At 34.5% G+C, this 14,941-nt stretch overlaps 2 protein-coding genes across 2 annotated transcripts; both read left to right on the top strand.

Moving 5' to 3' along the window:
* Positions 1–1,114: 1,114 nt before the first annotated feature.
* On the top strand, positions 1,115–5,657 carry LOC123674018 (UNC93-like protein MFSD11). The gene is made up of 6 exons (XM_045608818.1): positions 1,115–1,162; positions 1,582–1,758; positions 1,922–2,190; positions 2,981–3,103; positions 4,800–5,104; positions 5,362–5,657. The coding sequence occupies exons 1-6, from the start codon at positions 1,137–1,139 to the stop codon at positions 5,539–5,541; spliced, it is 1,080 nt and encodes a 359-aa protein (XP_045464774.1). The 5' UTR covers positions 1,115–1,136; the 3' UTR covers positions 5,542–5,657.
* A 279-nt stretch (positions 5,658–5,936) lies between these two features.
* LOC123672807 lies at positions 5,937–11,580 on the top strand. The gene is made up of 8 exons (XM_045607102.1): positions 5,937–6,096; positions 6,157–6,302; positions 7,744–7,862; positions 8,577–8,791; positions 8,940–9,100; positions 9,811–9,957; positions 10,799–10,957; positions 11,284–11,580. Exons 1-8 carry the CDS (start codon positions 6,012–6,014, stop codon positions 11,428–11,430), a joined length of 1,179 nt encoding a protein of 392 aa, XP_045463058.1. The 5' UTR covers positions 5,937–6,011; the 3' UTR covers positions 11,431–11,580.
* The last annotated feature ends 3,361 nt before the right edge of the window (positions 11,581–14,941 follow it).

The following is a 14,941-nucleotide window of genomic DNA, read 5'->3' as shown; positions in this document are numbered from 1 at the left end:
AAAAATGAAATCATAATCAACCAAACTTTATATCTAAAGAAAATGTTGAAAATTTTTAAAATGGAAAACTGTAGACCTTGTAATACCCCTATGGAACCAAATTTTAGACATGATGATCTTAAACGCAAAAATTCTGAAAGTATAGAAATTGAAGAAAGATGTAGAGCAGCAATAGGTTCTATAATGTATGCCATGTTATGCTCTCGCCCAGATCTATGTATAAGCATAAGTATCCTAAGTAGATATCAATCAACTGCAAGTTCACAACTTTGGCAATCGATTAAACGAGTTTTAAGATATGTTCAAAAAACACAAAATTTAAGTTTAGTTTTTAGAAAAACTGATTTTCAGAATGAAATTGAAGGATATGCTGATGCAGATTGGGCTGGGGATAGAACAGACAGGAAATCTACGTCTGGTTATGTATTTAAAGTTTTTGGGTGCACAGTCAGTTGGTGCTCTAGAAAACAATCATCCGTAGCTCTGTCTTCAACAGAAGCGGAATATATAGCTTTAAGCTTAGCCATAAGTGAAGCTTGTTGGCTTAAGAGTTTAATTAGTGATTTAAAAATTTGTGATAGTTTAAATGTCATGATTTATGAAGATAATCAATCGGCTATCAAAGTGTGTAGGAACCCAGAGTTCCACAAGAGACTCAAACATATTGATATTCGTTATCATTTCATTCGAGACAAAATAAATGATAAAACAGTTTCACTAAAGTATATTCCAACCAAACTGCAACTCGCAGATTTGTTCACGAAACCGCTGTCTCTAAGTTCATTCAATAATTTTACAATCAACTGCAATGTATTTTAAGAAATTTTTTTTGGGTAACTTACCATTGAGGGGGAGTGTTGTTATTATGTTTAGGGAACAATGGCAAGTTAATTTATCCTAGTGGTAACACTGATCATATTCTATGATTGTATCAATGACATGTATTGCGCAGCCGCATATAGTCTTGTCTTGTCTATGAGTAGTACGTCATAAGTTGAATAAAAAAAAAAACTTGGAAGCCGTTGTTCTCCTGTTCTGTTTAAGAATAAAACTTATATTATAAAAGTGTTAAAACAGTTATTCGATCCACTAAACCCACGTTTAAAAACATATCCCTTATTGGTCCTAAAGCTACGATGTGTATAGGAGCAGTTACTTATATGTAGGTTGAATATGAAAAAACATCAACATAATTAACTGGCTGAAGGTATAGATCCGAGGTTAGATCAGAATTGAACATGGTACAATCTTTCAACAAATAAGGTTCATTGTTCAAACATTATTTCATTGTCAGGTTATGTATTTCGAATACCAGTGGCGGTATATTTAAAATAAAAAAATACATAAAGTCATATCGAGGAAGAGAATTCATTGCTCTGGAGGCAAAATCCTACATGGAGGCTTCAATCAAAGTTTAGTAATCTGTTGTCTAGTGCCCAAAATCAGCTTGAATCTCTTTCTGAAGTTATCTTGTTAACATCGGTTGCAGTAGATTACTAATTTTTCGATCAAAATTCAAAATTCACAAACATTTGAGCAATTGATATATCTCTCTGTTTCCTAGAGCATTTTCTTTTCTAGATGTTACATCTTTAGTTTCCTTTATCCGGTAAAGTATGTTGTATACACAATGAGTGCAGTTCTTGGAATTGGTGCAGCATTTATATGGACAGGTCAAGGAAATTATCTTATAATTAATACTCCTATAGAAAAAATGTCAAGGAACTCTGGTATATTCTGGGCCACATCACAACTCAGGTGGGTGCAATAAGCAATAAATAATTACACAATTTAAGTATACATACAAGTATACAACAATAATACATAATATAAGTAGGCATTCTTGAACGATTTCGAAAAAACCATTCTGTGTTCATTTGTTTTGAATAAGTTAGGTCATACATGAATATTAATCTTTCAGCATGATAATCGGTACCACAATCATCTACTTCCTCTTTTCTGGAATGGAAACTGTCAACACCAAAACTCGAGTGCTGGTCATATCTATACTCTCTGGTATAGCCCTATTCTCCTTCATACTGTTCGTTTCTTTGCCGGGAAGTGTGCGTCAGGATGACATATCTACCAATAAGGAAGACAAACCTGGCCCTATCGAAGTGCTGAGGGGAGCTGGAAGGCTCTTTCGGACGAAACATATTTTGTTGCTCTGTGTGGCTTTCTTGTATGGAGGTTAGTAGTTAGGTAGGTACAGATAAAAATAAAAATACTGCAAATTTTACACTTAAGGTTATTATTTCTTCTTTCAAAACACGCGACAAAAACAATATGAAATTGTCATATGTAATATCACTAGCGATAAAACTTCACCTTCTTGAATTTGATGTCTAGTGGTATTTGACTTAGCTAATTCAGGGGGAAATTAGTTGAGAAGTAATATGATAATGCTTCAGAAATCCAAGAAAACCATTCTAGCAAAAACCAAGTAGTTGAAGTACTAAATTGGTATTTTTTTAAATATTTTTTCTATTATAATTTGTACTCACCATATTGTTAAATTGCTTGTCCTGGTTACTTGGGTTTTGTTGGAAGTGTTCTTCCAACGAGTTTGCGAATAGTTCAACTTTATCTTCATCGGTAAATGTAATTAAATTTTCATTAGTTTGTTTGTTTGTAGAATTTCAGACTTACCTTCTTTCCGATTAGTGTTGAGGCCTTTTTCTCCTGTAATTTCTTATACCATTGTTTTGTAAATAGTTCTAGGATCTTCGTTTTCACTTCGTTAGCTTTTTAAGTATGGGCTTGTCTGGTGGAATGTTTTTCTATATGTTTTCTCAATTCTTCTTTTTACCTTCAGCAGTACTTTTATATCCACAGGGAGATGTTTCTTCCGCTACTTTGGTTAGACTTTTGTAGATTTTTCTTGAGCGTTTAATGTTGTTCCTTCTAGGTTTTAAGGTGACTAAGTATTTCATCTGATATTAGGTTTTAAGGTGACTAAGTATTTCATCTGATATTACAGGTTTGGAACTAGCTTTCTTCAGTGGCGTGTACGGCTCTAGCGTTGGCTTCACATTACAACTACACGATTCCAAGAGCTTAATAGGCCTCTGCGGAATTTTAATCGGTTGTGGTGAGGTTCTTGGTGAATAAAACCATATATCATCCCGCTGACAGAAGATTTTCAATGAATTTTTTTAGGGGGTACTTTGTTCGGCGTCTTCGGAGCCTATACTTCGAAAATCGGCAGAAGCACAATTGTAATCTTTGGGTGTGTTTTGCACCTGATAACATACGGTCTCGTTTTTGTAAACCTGCCGAATAATTCACCTTTTGGCGATACAAGAGACGAGGCTATCATCCCAAGTTCTGCCGTTATTGCTGCTGTGTGTGGATTCACTTTGGGATTTGCAGATGCTTGCTTCAATAATCAGTTCTATACTGCTATAGGCACAAATTATCCCAACAATAGTGCTAGTGTTTTCGCTATTTTCAAATGTGTGCAGGTGAGTTAAGCCTGCTACATTCGCATGCAAAGTCAGGTATGAAGTCTGTCATCCCTTCATGTACCAACTTACTCAGCGACTTCTATACAACGACATCAGTACATAAATTCCGTCGCATTATATGTGAAATCAAAATTTAAAAAGTTTGAGACAATCATTGACTTGGCGTCAGAAAGAGCAGAGCACTAGTTGAATCATGCGACCTTTATGAGATCACAATAATGTATAATAATAATTTATTTTAGAAATAGCATGACGTCACTGATGACGTCCTGAGATGCCAACTGTAATCATCTTAAAATTGTACATAAAACCAAGCAATTTCTGAAGTTTCTGTTGTCAACCTTTTGTTATGTTGCCGATATAGGTACTATATGCCTATTTATTTCATTCGTAATAAGAATTGGTATGGCTTGTTTTCGATTTAATTTTTACCTGATACTCTCATGTTCATCCGCAGTTATATAGAATATTAATTTCATAAGAATTTGAAGGAATCATAATTAATTTTGCGTTATACATACATTGAAACGTTCGGAATAAAATCTCACGATTTGTTTTGTAAGTAGCAAAAGGATTATTTTGAAAGTCTGACAAGTACATTTTTCTTCGTTTGACTATCTCATGGCATTGCTTTGATTTTTGGGATTTATGTTAGATGATCAAACTGCAGTAAAAATTTAAATTTAGAGGAATCATTGTAATTATAACAAATAATTTCATTCTTGCCTATTGTTTGATTGTTGAGTGATCTTTTCGGAATCCATACTGATACTTGAGTAGTATTTCCTCATCTGTAACGAATTCGGTCAATCTTCTGTATATTACTTTTTCTATTGCCTCATGGCATCCATACATAGTAAAGTGCCTTGGGTCATCTGATGTTATAACGACAAGGCTATGGTTTTCCATTATTAATCTAAGTTTCTTTCCACTGCTGTTCATCTTTCTGTTGTTTCAGTCCTCAGTTATAATCGTTGGCATCTTGTCTGTGAAGAAAGAGGTGTTCTTTTCTTCTAGGTCGCTGTTAGGTGGTCTGTAAACAAACAAAAAATTAATATTCTTCTATACAGCTTCCTTAGACAGCTCTATTTAAGCTAATACTGTTTGTTCTCATTCTAATGATAATAAGTATATTTCATCTGATATTACAGGTTTGGAACTAGCTTTCTTCAGTGGCGTCTACGGTTCTAGCGTCGGCTTCACATTAAATCTGCACGATTCCAAAAGCCTAATAGGCCTCTGTGGTATTTTGATTGGTAGTGGTGAGGTTCTTGGTGAATAAAACCATATATCATCACGTTCATGAAAGATTTTCAATGAATTTTTTTTTAGGAGGTATTTTGTTCGGCGTCTTCGGAGCCTATACTTCGAAAATCGGCAGAAGCACAATTGTGATCTTTGGGTGTATTCTGCACCTGGCAACTTACGCTCTCGTCTTTGTAAATCTGCCGAATAATTCGCCTTTTGGAGATACAAGAGACGAGGCTATCATTACAAGTTCTGCCGCTATTGCTGCTGCATGTGGATTCTGTTTAGGATTCGCTGATGCGTGCTTCAATAATCAGTTCTACACTTCTATAGGAACAAATTATCCTAACAATAGTGCTAGTGTTTTCGCTATTTTCAGATTTGTGCAGGTTAGTTCGAAGTGAATGGTTCTAAATTACTTACACTTTGAAAAAGCAAAATCTGGCAATTGTCCATATTTTTTTAAATTGTTACTTAATTTTTTTTTTCATTTCATCTTATTAATGAAGGGTGTTATGTCCCCCAATAACCCCCCCCCCTCCTCGTTACGCCTATGATTTTCTTTGAATGCTCAGAAGCTGCTGAGGCCAAGTCAGTGCTCCTGTCGAATTTTTGGTGTATGAAACATGAAAAACATATTTTTCAGAGTATTGGAGGATTTATTGGTTTTATGTATTCAACACATTTGATAATGTACGGAAATTTGGGACTTCTGTCGATATCAGCTGTAATAGGAACCATATGTTTCGTTGTATCAGAAAAGGTGGAAGTGAATGAAGAAGAAGCTGTGAGATACAGAAATAAAATGGGAAATGGTAGTTCATGATAATTTATTTTGTATGTATATGTACATAGAAAATTTTGAATAACGAATTTTTAATTACATTTTATTAATAGTTTAGATGTATGAATTATTAGGTAATATAGTTTTTGTTGACTAAGCAATGTAGTAGTCTATTGAAAAATTCGACAAATGACACCATAATTTTGGATAATGTAGACTCTCCCTGTATATATATTATATGTACAGAGAAATTGAGTGCATAAGATGACATTGAATAAAGAACAACATCATGCCTTACTACTGATAAGTATATCTGAAAAGAACATGGAGTTTTTGTGAGAATCAAAGTTTTGGACGAAGTATATTTTAAATACAAATGATCTAGACTTCAAGAATATTTTTCTTTGTTTTCTTCCCAACATTAACCTACCTTGATTCCAATAAGTGAAATAATATTCTTTGTCAACTATTATGACAGAAACTTCAGATAATACATTCGTAATTAACAGAAAATGTATTGCTGTAATAAGAATTCCTATCTGCAGCTGCAATGCGGTTCTATCAAACCTGAAACTATCAACAGATTGGTCAGAAAAGGTATCAACTGCCAAAATGAACATTTTGAGTTAAAACTTCCAATCTAATCGAATATTTCAGCTAGAAAGTTCGCAACAGAGCCGGATCCTCATGATAGTTTACCTCCTCTGAATAGATTATGTTCTGAGCAGCCAGTTCATCTGGTGGAAGAAGTCGACTTCACGAGGAGATCATGTGGTTTTGGAAGGAAAGCCCTGAAATTATTGGTTAGTCCTGGCCCAAAAGCCATTACATTGAAAAAAAATCTTCAAATTCATTAAAGTGGTGGCAAATGAGCCACCCAAAAATTCCTGAATTTGAAGCATTCTTTATGCATTTTTTTTCTGCCGCATTAAAAAAAATGCATAAAGAAAAAAATGCATAAAGAATGCTTCAAATTTTTGGGTGGCTCATTTGCACTAGAAGTACTATAGCCTGGCCTGCAAGGTCTCCGGATTTGCATCCACTCTCCTTTTTTTGGGGGTGTTACGTGACTCAAAAAATTGACAGGTATATACATGAGAGCCTAGTAGGAACACCAACGATGTTCTGGACAAGGGGAAAATGATTTTGAGCTCTTACTTTGATCAGTTGATTTAAATTCATTTTCGATTTACAGAATATTTTCTTGTGATGTTTTTGAATCTCAGAAAAAATAATTTTAATTTCGTTTTTTGGCTTAAGAGTGATCAAAATTCGAAATTTTTAAATCATTGTTGAAACTATTCTCGAATACAACAGTGATTATGACGTCATCGTGAAAACCTCGCGAATTATAAATATGAGAATACATTCTCGTTTCCTACAAACTCACAATTCAGATAATCTAGACCAAATCATTTCGAACACGCCCTCATTTACTTCCCATCCCTCAAAGCGATATTTTAAAAAGAATTGTTCAAATGACCGCCTACTATACCTTTATTTAACTAATGGGACTTTGTTCCTGGTAAAAGATATACAGGGTGGCCATTTGAAAACGAAACAGACGAGATTACAGACGAAATAAAGTTTTTCGATAGAAATGCTCGGACAGGTCGATTTCTGTTTCGAGGGGGACAACTTAAGATGTAGGTTACGGACGCATAGCGCTTCAACCCTTGCTACTACAACCCTCACCCCCAAATTTTGAATAGGGAAGATGGGGTGAGTGATACCTCATTTGAAAGGTATTTTTACACTGATTTCAGCACAGTAATTGTTTTTTCATTTTATGCATTAGTTCTCGAAATATTCTTAACTAAGTATTTGAAAATGAAGTGGTGTTTTCATGGCACTTGTAGTGTTTTGTGAAAAATCGACATTTTGAGCTTCAAAACAACCATGACTGTGGCTTCCTTCCTAACTAACTAACGCATGAATATTTCGAGAACTAATGCATAAAATGGAAAAAACAATTACTGTGCTGAAATCAGTATAAAAATACCTTTAAATTGAGGTATCACTCACCCCATCTTCCCTATTCAAAAATTGGGGGTGGGGGTTGTAGCAGCAAGGGTTGAAGCGCTATGCGTCCGTAACCTACATCTTAAGTTGTCCCCCTCGAAACAGAAATCGACCTGTCCGAGCATTTCTATCGAAAAACTTTATTTCGTCTGTAATCTCGTCTGTTTCGTTTTCAAATGGCCACCCTGTATATGTTATTCCGATAAACCTTTATAATTTCAGAAAAATTATCTGCTTTCGTTCGATAAAGATGTTATATTGAAGACAGTGTCCACTCTCGGCGATATGGCAATGGATCCTGAGAAAGCAATTCAGATAGTACATGCCAGAATTCCAAAAAAGTAAACAAGTATATCTTTATTTTTTCCATCAGTCTTCTTCTTCTTCTTTTAGTGAAGATTGGCGAGAACCAAGGCAAATTCGTCCCTATTTGGGCGGTGTAAACTAACGGTTAGACATTCATCCCTGTCCAGTCTTTTATAATTCTTCATCCAAGAGTGTTGTCTCCCTATTGGTCTTCGTTTTTTTCCTCTATTTTGCCCTTCATGATCAACTGGGCAATTGATACTAATTACCCCTCAACACGTGTTAGAAATAGGCCGTTTTTCGCCTTTTTATAGATAATAATAGATCTCTATCTGCATTAAAAGTAAAACACTGTCTAGCACCTTCTCATTAGACAATTTAGCTGTCCAAGAATTCTTGAGCATTCGAAAGACCAACATTTGCTTCGATACATCTCGCAGTTGCCAACTTGGCTGTCAAATCTTCCAACCCATATAATAGAATAGAATAGATATTCTCTATTCTTGATCTTATTCCGATATCTGGGTTGGACTGTAAATTATTCAGCATCCCAAGTACTTGTCCACTTGTTCTTTGCACTGGCCATCTAGAACCATTTTGGCTGTGATATTTCTGGTCTTACCACTACCTTTGCCTTTTTAAGTTTAATCAATATACCGTATTCTCTGGGCCCCTCTCAAAGACAAGATTCTATCTTGATGTTTGCTTCATTCATCAGTAGGAACTTGAGATGAATATGCTTCTTTCAGATTATCAAATTTACTGGAAAAGAAGGATTCTTCCATAACTGAGAGAGTTTGTATCACATTCGCTAAATTAGCTATCGTTCCCGAAGGAAAATTGGCCCTGACGATGGATGAAGACATAATCTATAGCCTACAAATGCTTCTAGAGGAAGAAACACATCCATCAACTCTAGAGCAATTGGGGCACTGTTTAGAAAATATTTCAACTTTCGTTACAAGTAGGTATACCTAGGCATTGTCTTCAAGCTAGAAAGAGTATTATTTTAAGATTAAACTGAAAACAATATTTTTTTCCAGTTCCCCCTATGAATCTTTGGTTTCACAATAAAAATTTTTTCAAATTCGAATCATTACCTTTAATTTCAGCCGCTGACGAACTAGTGGATCAAGGCTTCATCTTATCTATTCTAAAAGTAGTTGCAAGAGAAGTCGACGATGTAGTGGTTGTGCTCCTGTCCACGTTGAAGAACTTGATGTATGGTAACGGAAATTACATTGCTATGGAATATGGAGCTTTTGCGATCATGGTATTCTCACAAGCTTATATTTTATCAAATTAGGTCATTTGATAAAACGTGCTTCACGACGATCCAAACATGCTTTAGTTTTGAGAAATCTGGCTACAGCGTTTTCACCCTTTTTGTAATGAATTTTAATGATTTCAATGCGTTGTTGAAGCGTGTATCGTTCCATGTTTAGTAATGATAATGGTCAAATGTCAAAAGATAACAGCTTCAAAGGTGACAGCTGCCCAGATAGCGGTCTATTCAAATCCTACGATCCCTGAAACGCAATCTTAATATCATTTCTCATGTATTTCGGCCATTTGAAGAGCCATCTTCAGGGAGCTTATAATTCAAGACAAAAACTTTTTATTCCTAGAACTTATGCTTTCTGAAAAGCGAGATCATAAACCAATCTCCTCGTATAAACTCACAAATTCCTCGTATTAAATCAAATCTACTATTTTAATTTAGTTTTAATGTCTATCCAATAACGCAGTGGCGTACCCAAGGGGGGAGGATAAGGGGGATATATCCCCCCCCCCAGAAGGAATATCCATTATATGTAACAACCATATATATCACAATCTTATTATGAGTAAGCAAAATTCTTTGGAAAACTTCTTCAAAAGAAGGAAAAATTGAAATTTTTTTTTTCTTTATCCCCCCCAAGGCTTATGTCTGGGTACGCCACTGCAATAACGAGTTCACAAAATGATGTTGGTTGTTTATAGATGCAGATGCTGAATAGGATGGACCAGAGAGTGCATATAAGTGCACTTAACTGTCTCATGATGATGATCTCAACCCCCTTAGGAAAACAATTGGCGTTGGATAGTTATCTGGTGCACCGCCTTAATGAAATGCTGGGCCAATCTAAGGTGAGATGAAGCTTTTTTGAAGAAAATACTGGGTTATCTATGTTGAGATCCAAATTTCGAAGCCTTGTTTCAATGACATATGTCAAATAGAACTGTCCTCCGCAAGGTCATATGATCAGTTGAAGGTTAGCCATTCAATAATATGGATCGTTTATCTTCTGCTGAACTTAGGAAAATTTTGCAAACTTACTACAAAAAAAATGATTCTGTAGTAAGTACATTTTGTGCGTTACTGGCAGATTATCATCGATATAATCGTCCATCTGAACGTACAATTGATGGTAAGAGATTGAACAAATTTGAAGAGACAGGATCTGTTGATGATGCCTTAAGGCCCATAATTCATCGAAATGCACGCTCAATCTAAAATATTGCTGCTGTAAATGAAAGAAGAACCAAATTTGTCCATTCCCTAGCGCGCACAACGTATAGGCCTCTTCCACGGCACACTATTGCGTATTCTACATCTGGATTTGCATCTCTATCCTTATAAGTTTCAGTTCACACAAGAACTAAAGCCAGCTGACTATGGAATGAGTAGAACATATTGGTATTTTCGATTTAATTTTCATCCATCATCCAGTATTTATGGAAAATATTGATTTAATAAGAATTTGAATGAGTCATAATTGACCTTCCAGTAGACAATAAAACGTTAGGCAAAGAATCTCAAAGTTTATTTTGTCAGCAGTAAAAGAATTATTCTGACAATCTGGCAACGACATTTTCCTTCGATCATGAATGTTTTTGAAATTCTTAGACGACCATTATATGAATTTGATCAAATCGGCTCATATACTCTCTTATTGTTCAATTATATCTAGATCCCATTTTTTTGCAGAATGTTGAGCTTGATGCAGCTATCGCTTCTGTGTTAATGTTCGCAACCATGACGGTAGAAGCAAAATTTCGAGCCTGCAAAATCAAAACATTGCTGCCGAGACTAATGAAAATTTGTCGAAATCCTTTACATCCTTCTGTACAAATATTTGCTTTCCAGGTAAAAATGAGTTAGACTTATTTTCTACTTTTCTTAATTCGTTGTTTTACGATACCATTGTCTAAAATCGCCTCAAATATCACAGGTTTTCCTCGTGTTCATTATAAAATTTTTCCAACCAATGTGTTGAATTTGTAAAATGTCTTTTATTACTTTTTTTATTAACTTTTTTTAATATGAGATCTTGTGAACGATTTCTTGAAGATTATTCCATTTTCTTTACTTTTATTTATTTCACTCCTTTCTGATTCATTTCTGAAAGCAGCGTTCATTTATTATTTTACATTGGAAACCTGAATATCAATTACTATTGATGTTTGTTTTAGACGTTGTTGAATTTATCGACCCATTTCGAACTTCGAGCTGTTATGCAAAAGAAATATATTGCATTATTAAGAAAAACTAAATGCTCAACTTCTTTCATATCTGCAATGAAAGAGAGTCTTCTTCAAGATTTAAGTGCACCTTCTTAAAATGTAAGATTAAACAAATCGTATTCATAGAGAACATATTATAACTATTTAATACTCAGTCAATAATGAATCTTAATTTTTAACTGTACTATATTACTACATACTTACTTTGTATTATATACCTATATAATATATTATTAATCGATAAAAGCTAGATTTTTTCAAACTGAAGAGTTGAGAGAAGAAACTCCAGAAAGAAATTTGTATGCAATCTACTGGTCCCAGAATATAGAGCAAATCCGGAAATTTCTAATGAAGTGAGCGACTTACTTCTTTTTGTATTCGGGTGTAATGCAACCTTATTCAAAATTGAAGTTAATGAAATTCAATTACAAATCAGACAATTTATAAACTAAAACTTATCAGCACAAAACAATTTGCGAAGGCGTTGTAAAAAAACTAGGTAGGTACCTACACAGAAATTTGAACAGAATATCGAAAATAAAAAACTTAATATTTCAGTGACAACAAATGCGATTGAAAGTAAAATTCGATAAGGGTTTTCGTATAAATATGGTTGTTCGAAATTTTCTTGTCCTGGACAATGTCTAAACTATACCTATTCGATCGACATGAAAATTTAGATTAAGATGAAAAATAACAATTTTTTCGGTTGATTCAATTAATTTAATGATTTTCTATCGGCAACAATTGGACTTGTCAGGATATCCCCGTATTTTGGATTAAAATATGAAAAAGACAACAGGAGGTACTTAAGATTATATGATTGGCTCACGCTCCATATTGATGCATATTTGGTAAGGTTGGTACAATAACTATCTGAAAAAGATGCATAGCACGGGCGTAGCCAGGGGGGGGGTTTTGGGGGTTCAAACCCCCCCCCGAAATGTTAAAGATGTCAAAGAAACTTATTTTTTTTTCAAAATCTCGAAAATATTTTTCAATAAAATTTGTAAAAAGTGAATGAAATTATAACTTTCATTCAATTAATTTGTAATGTGAAATTTGAATTGAATTACCTCAACGTAATCCATTCAATTTGTGCTCACATGTGCCCCTCAAAGGAAAGTTATGGGTTAGTTTGATTTTTTCGATCGTATGTAACGGGTGTTTTCTTTCGAGGTATATAACTTTAAGTTGGCATTACTGTTCAAGATGGCGACCGATTTAACAGCTGTCAAGTGATTTATTCTCAGTTCGGTTTGGCAATTCATCATGAATAGACACCCGCCTGAACAACGCTTGAAAATAGTGCAATTTTATTTCGAAAATAATGGTTCTGTGCGGAATACGTATCGCGCACTACGTCCATTAGCGATGAAGCGCACTTCTGGTTGAATGGCTACGTCAACAAACAAAACTGCCGCATTTGGAGTGAAGCTAATCCTCAAGTGTATGTCGAAACACCGTTACATCCAGAAAAACTGACTGTTTGGTGCGATTTATGGGCTGGTGGAATCATTGGTCCGTACTTCTTCAAAAACGATGATGGCCAGAACGTTACAGTCAATGGTGATCGGGTATAGAGCCATGATTACTAACTTTTCCATTCCTGAATTGAATAACCATGATGTTCAGGAGCTGTGGTTCCAACAAGACGGCGCAACATGTCACACAGCTCGTGCCACAATCGATTTATTGGAAGACACGTTTGGTGACCGCCTAATTTCACGTTTTGGACCTGTGAATTGGCCTCCAAGATCTTGTGATTTAACATCGCTAGACTACTTTCTGTGGGGCTATGTAAAGTCATTGGTCTATGCGGATAAACCACAAACCCTTGACCATTTGGAAGACAACATTCGCCGTGTTATTGCCGATATACGGCCACAAATATTGGAAAAGTAATCGAAAATTGGACGTCCAGATTGGACTACATCCGAGCCAGCTGTGGCGGTCATATGCCAGAAATCATATTTAGAATGTAATGCCACAAGATTATCTTGCGGATAAATAAAATTCATATCAATCGAATAATGCATCGTTGTTGTATTGCAATTTAAAGTTCTATAGCTCTAAAAAAACACCCTTTATTTTTTTGGGTTCTGAATCCGAATCTGACGTTTAGCACCAAAATTTTGTGACATAACATTAAAAAAAGATACAAAAAAAATTTAGTCTTCTGACGTTTTCTTCCATGAAGTTTTTTGTCCGAAAAACCTGGCTCAAACGATAGTTCAAAATTGGCGTATTATATCTATCTCTGCTAAAACTCAGTTGATGGGGTAGTTTTAATTTCTTCGATTTATTATCTCTGTTTCGGGGGTACAGAATTCGAATCTGAAGTTTGCCACCAAAATTTCATGATAAAACATTGAAAAAAATGCAAAAAAGGTAATAACTATCATTTTTTACCGCTTTTTTGCATATAAACTTTCTACTCATAAATTTGAATTTGAGTACTCTGTTGTATAAATACTACGGCGGTATTTTTTTCCTAAATATATTTATAGGAATCGATGTAAAGAAAGAAACTAAATTTCAAAAAGTGATTTTGAAAATGCTTTTTTTTCTCAAAACATACTTGAAAAATAAAACTAGTGAAAATAGACTGAATGGGTTGGCTCTTTTAAAGTTAATATATTTAAAAAGAAAAACATTTTTTTTATAATATGTAAAACCCCCCCCGAAACTGAAACCTGGCTACGCCCGTGATGCATAGAATTCTATTATCTCTGATGCCAAAAAAAATTATAATTGTGTCACTGTCATGCCGGAAATCTATAATTATTTCAATCAAATTCAGGAGGTATAACTACAGAACAGACTGGATTACAGTCGTTTAAATACTCTCATTATATAGTTTCAGAACAAATGTTGACAAAGCATGGAGACTGGAGTATTTCAAAGACTCGCCAACGGTCTGATAGGACTATCTACCTTCCTTACGAATTTCAGGAAGCCCCTAAAGTCTAGGCATATGAGGAATACTGGTGAATAAGTTATGTCCTATTGAATTCCACAAAAATTGGAAAAGCACTGACTTGAAGTCAGCAGCTTTTCAGTGCTTGTTCATCTGAAGCAAGTTGAGTCTTAAAGTTGCCCATTGAAATCAGGTTTAAAAATATACAGGATGTTGAAGTTACAATTTTTTTGTAACTTATACAGAAAGAGCTATGAAGAAAAAACTAAAAAATCTTGAAACTTTAACATCCTGTAGTTCGATAACGACGCGATTGCTGTTACATGTTTATGGAAAAAAGTCTAATTTTTACCTGAGAAATACGATCCTGAAATCTTGATACTGAATTTTGAATCATTCTATAATATACAATAACATATTGTTTACATTACATCTATGATGAACTCTTCATTCCGGTTTCCATAGATAGCGCTATATAATAAAATGGGGATAAAAGTGAGAAGGCTGTGATCATACTAGAATTTCTTGATATGTATTTTGAATTCTGCTATCATTTAGTAATATTCCCTGTGCATTAATTACATATGTAGTTAACGGCATCAAGTTCCATTTCACATAAATTTCTTTATATCAATAATATTCTATTCTATGCATCTTGACATACCAAGAAATATCATAGATGCAAAT

This window comes from Harmonia axyridis, chromosome 2, assembly GCF_914767665.1.
Source record: "Harmonia axyridis chromosome 2, icHarAxyr1.1, whole genome shotgun sequence".
NCBI classification, from domain to species: Eukaryota; Metazoa; Arthropoda; class Insecta; order Coleoptera; family Coccinellidae; genus Harmonia; species Harmonia axyridis.
This window is presented reverse-complemented; position numbering and strand designations above follow the sequence as displayed.

Excerpts from the sequence above, each read along its gene's own strand:
- LOC123672807 (XM_045607102.1), top strand. The coding sequence starts at position 6,012 with ATGTATTGCTGTAATAAGAATTCCTATCTGCAGCTGCAATGCGGTTCT. Across the intron at positions 6,097-6,156 it reads CAACAGATTGGTCAGAAAAG|CTAGAAAGTTCGCAACAGAG; the intron begins GTATCAACTGCC and ends CGAATATTTCAG. Across the intron at positions 7,863-8,576 it reads CATGCCAGAATTCCAAAAAA|ATTATCAAATTTACTGGAAA; the intron begins GTAAACAAGTAT and ends TGCTTCTTTCAG.
- LOC123674018 (XM_045608818.1), top strand. The coding sequence starts at position 1,137 with ATGTGTATAGGAGCAGTTACTTATAT. Across the intron at positions 2,191-2,980 it reads TGTGGCTTTCTTGTATGGAG|GTTTGGAACTAGCTTTCTTC; the intron begins GTTAGTAGTTAG and ends CTGATATTACAG. Across the intron at positions 3,104-4,799 it reads CGGTTGTGGTGAGGTTCTTG|GAGGTATTTTGTTCGGCGTC; the intron begins GTGAATAAAACC and ends ATTTTTTTTTAG.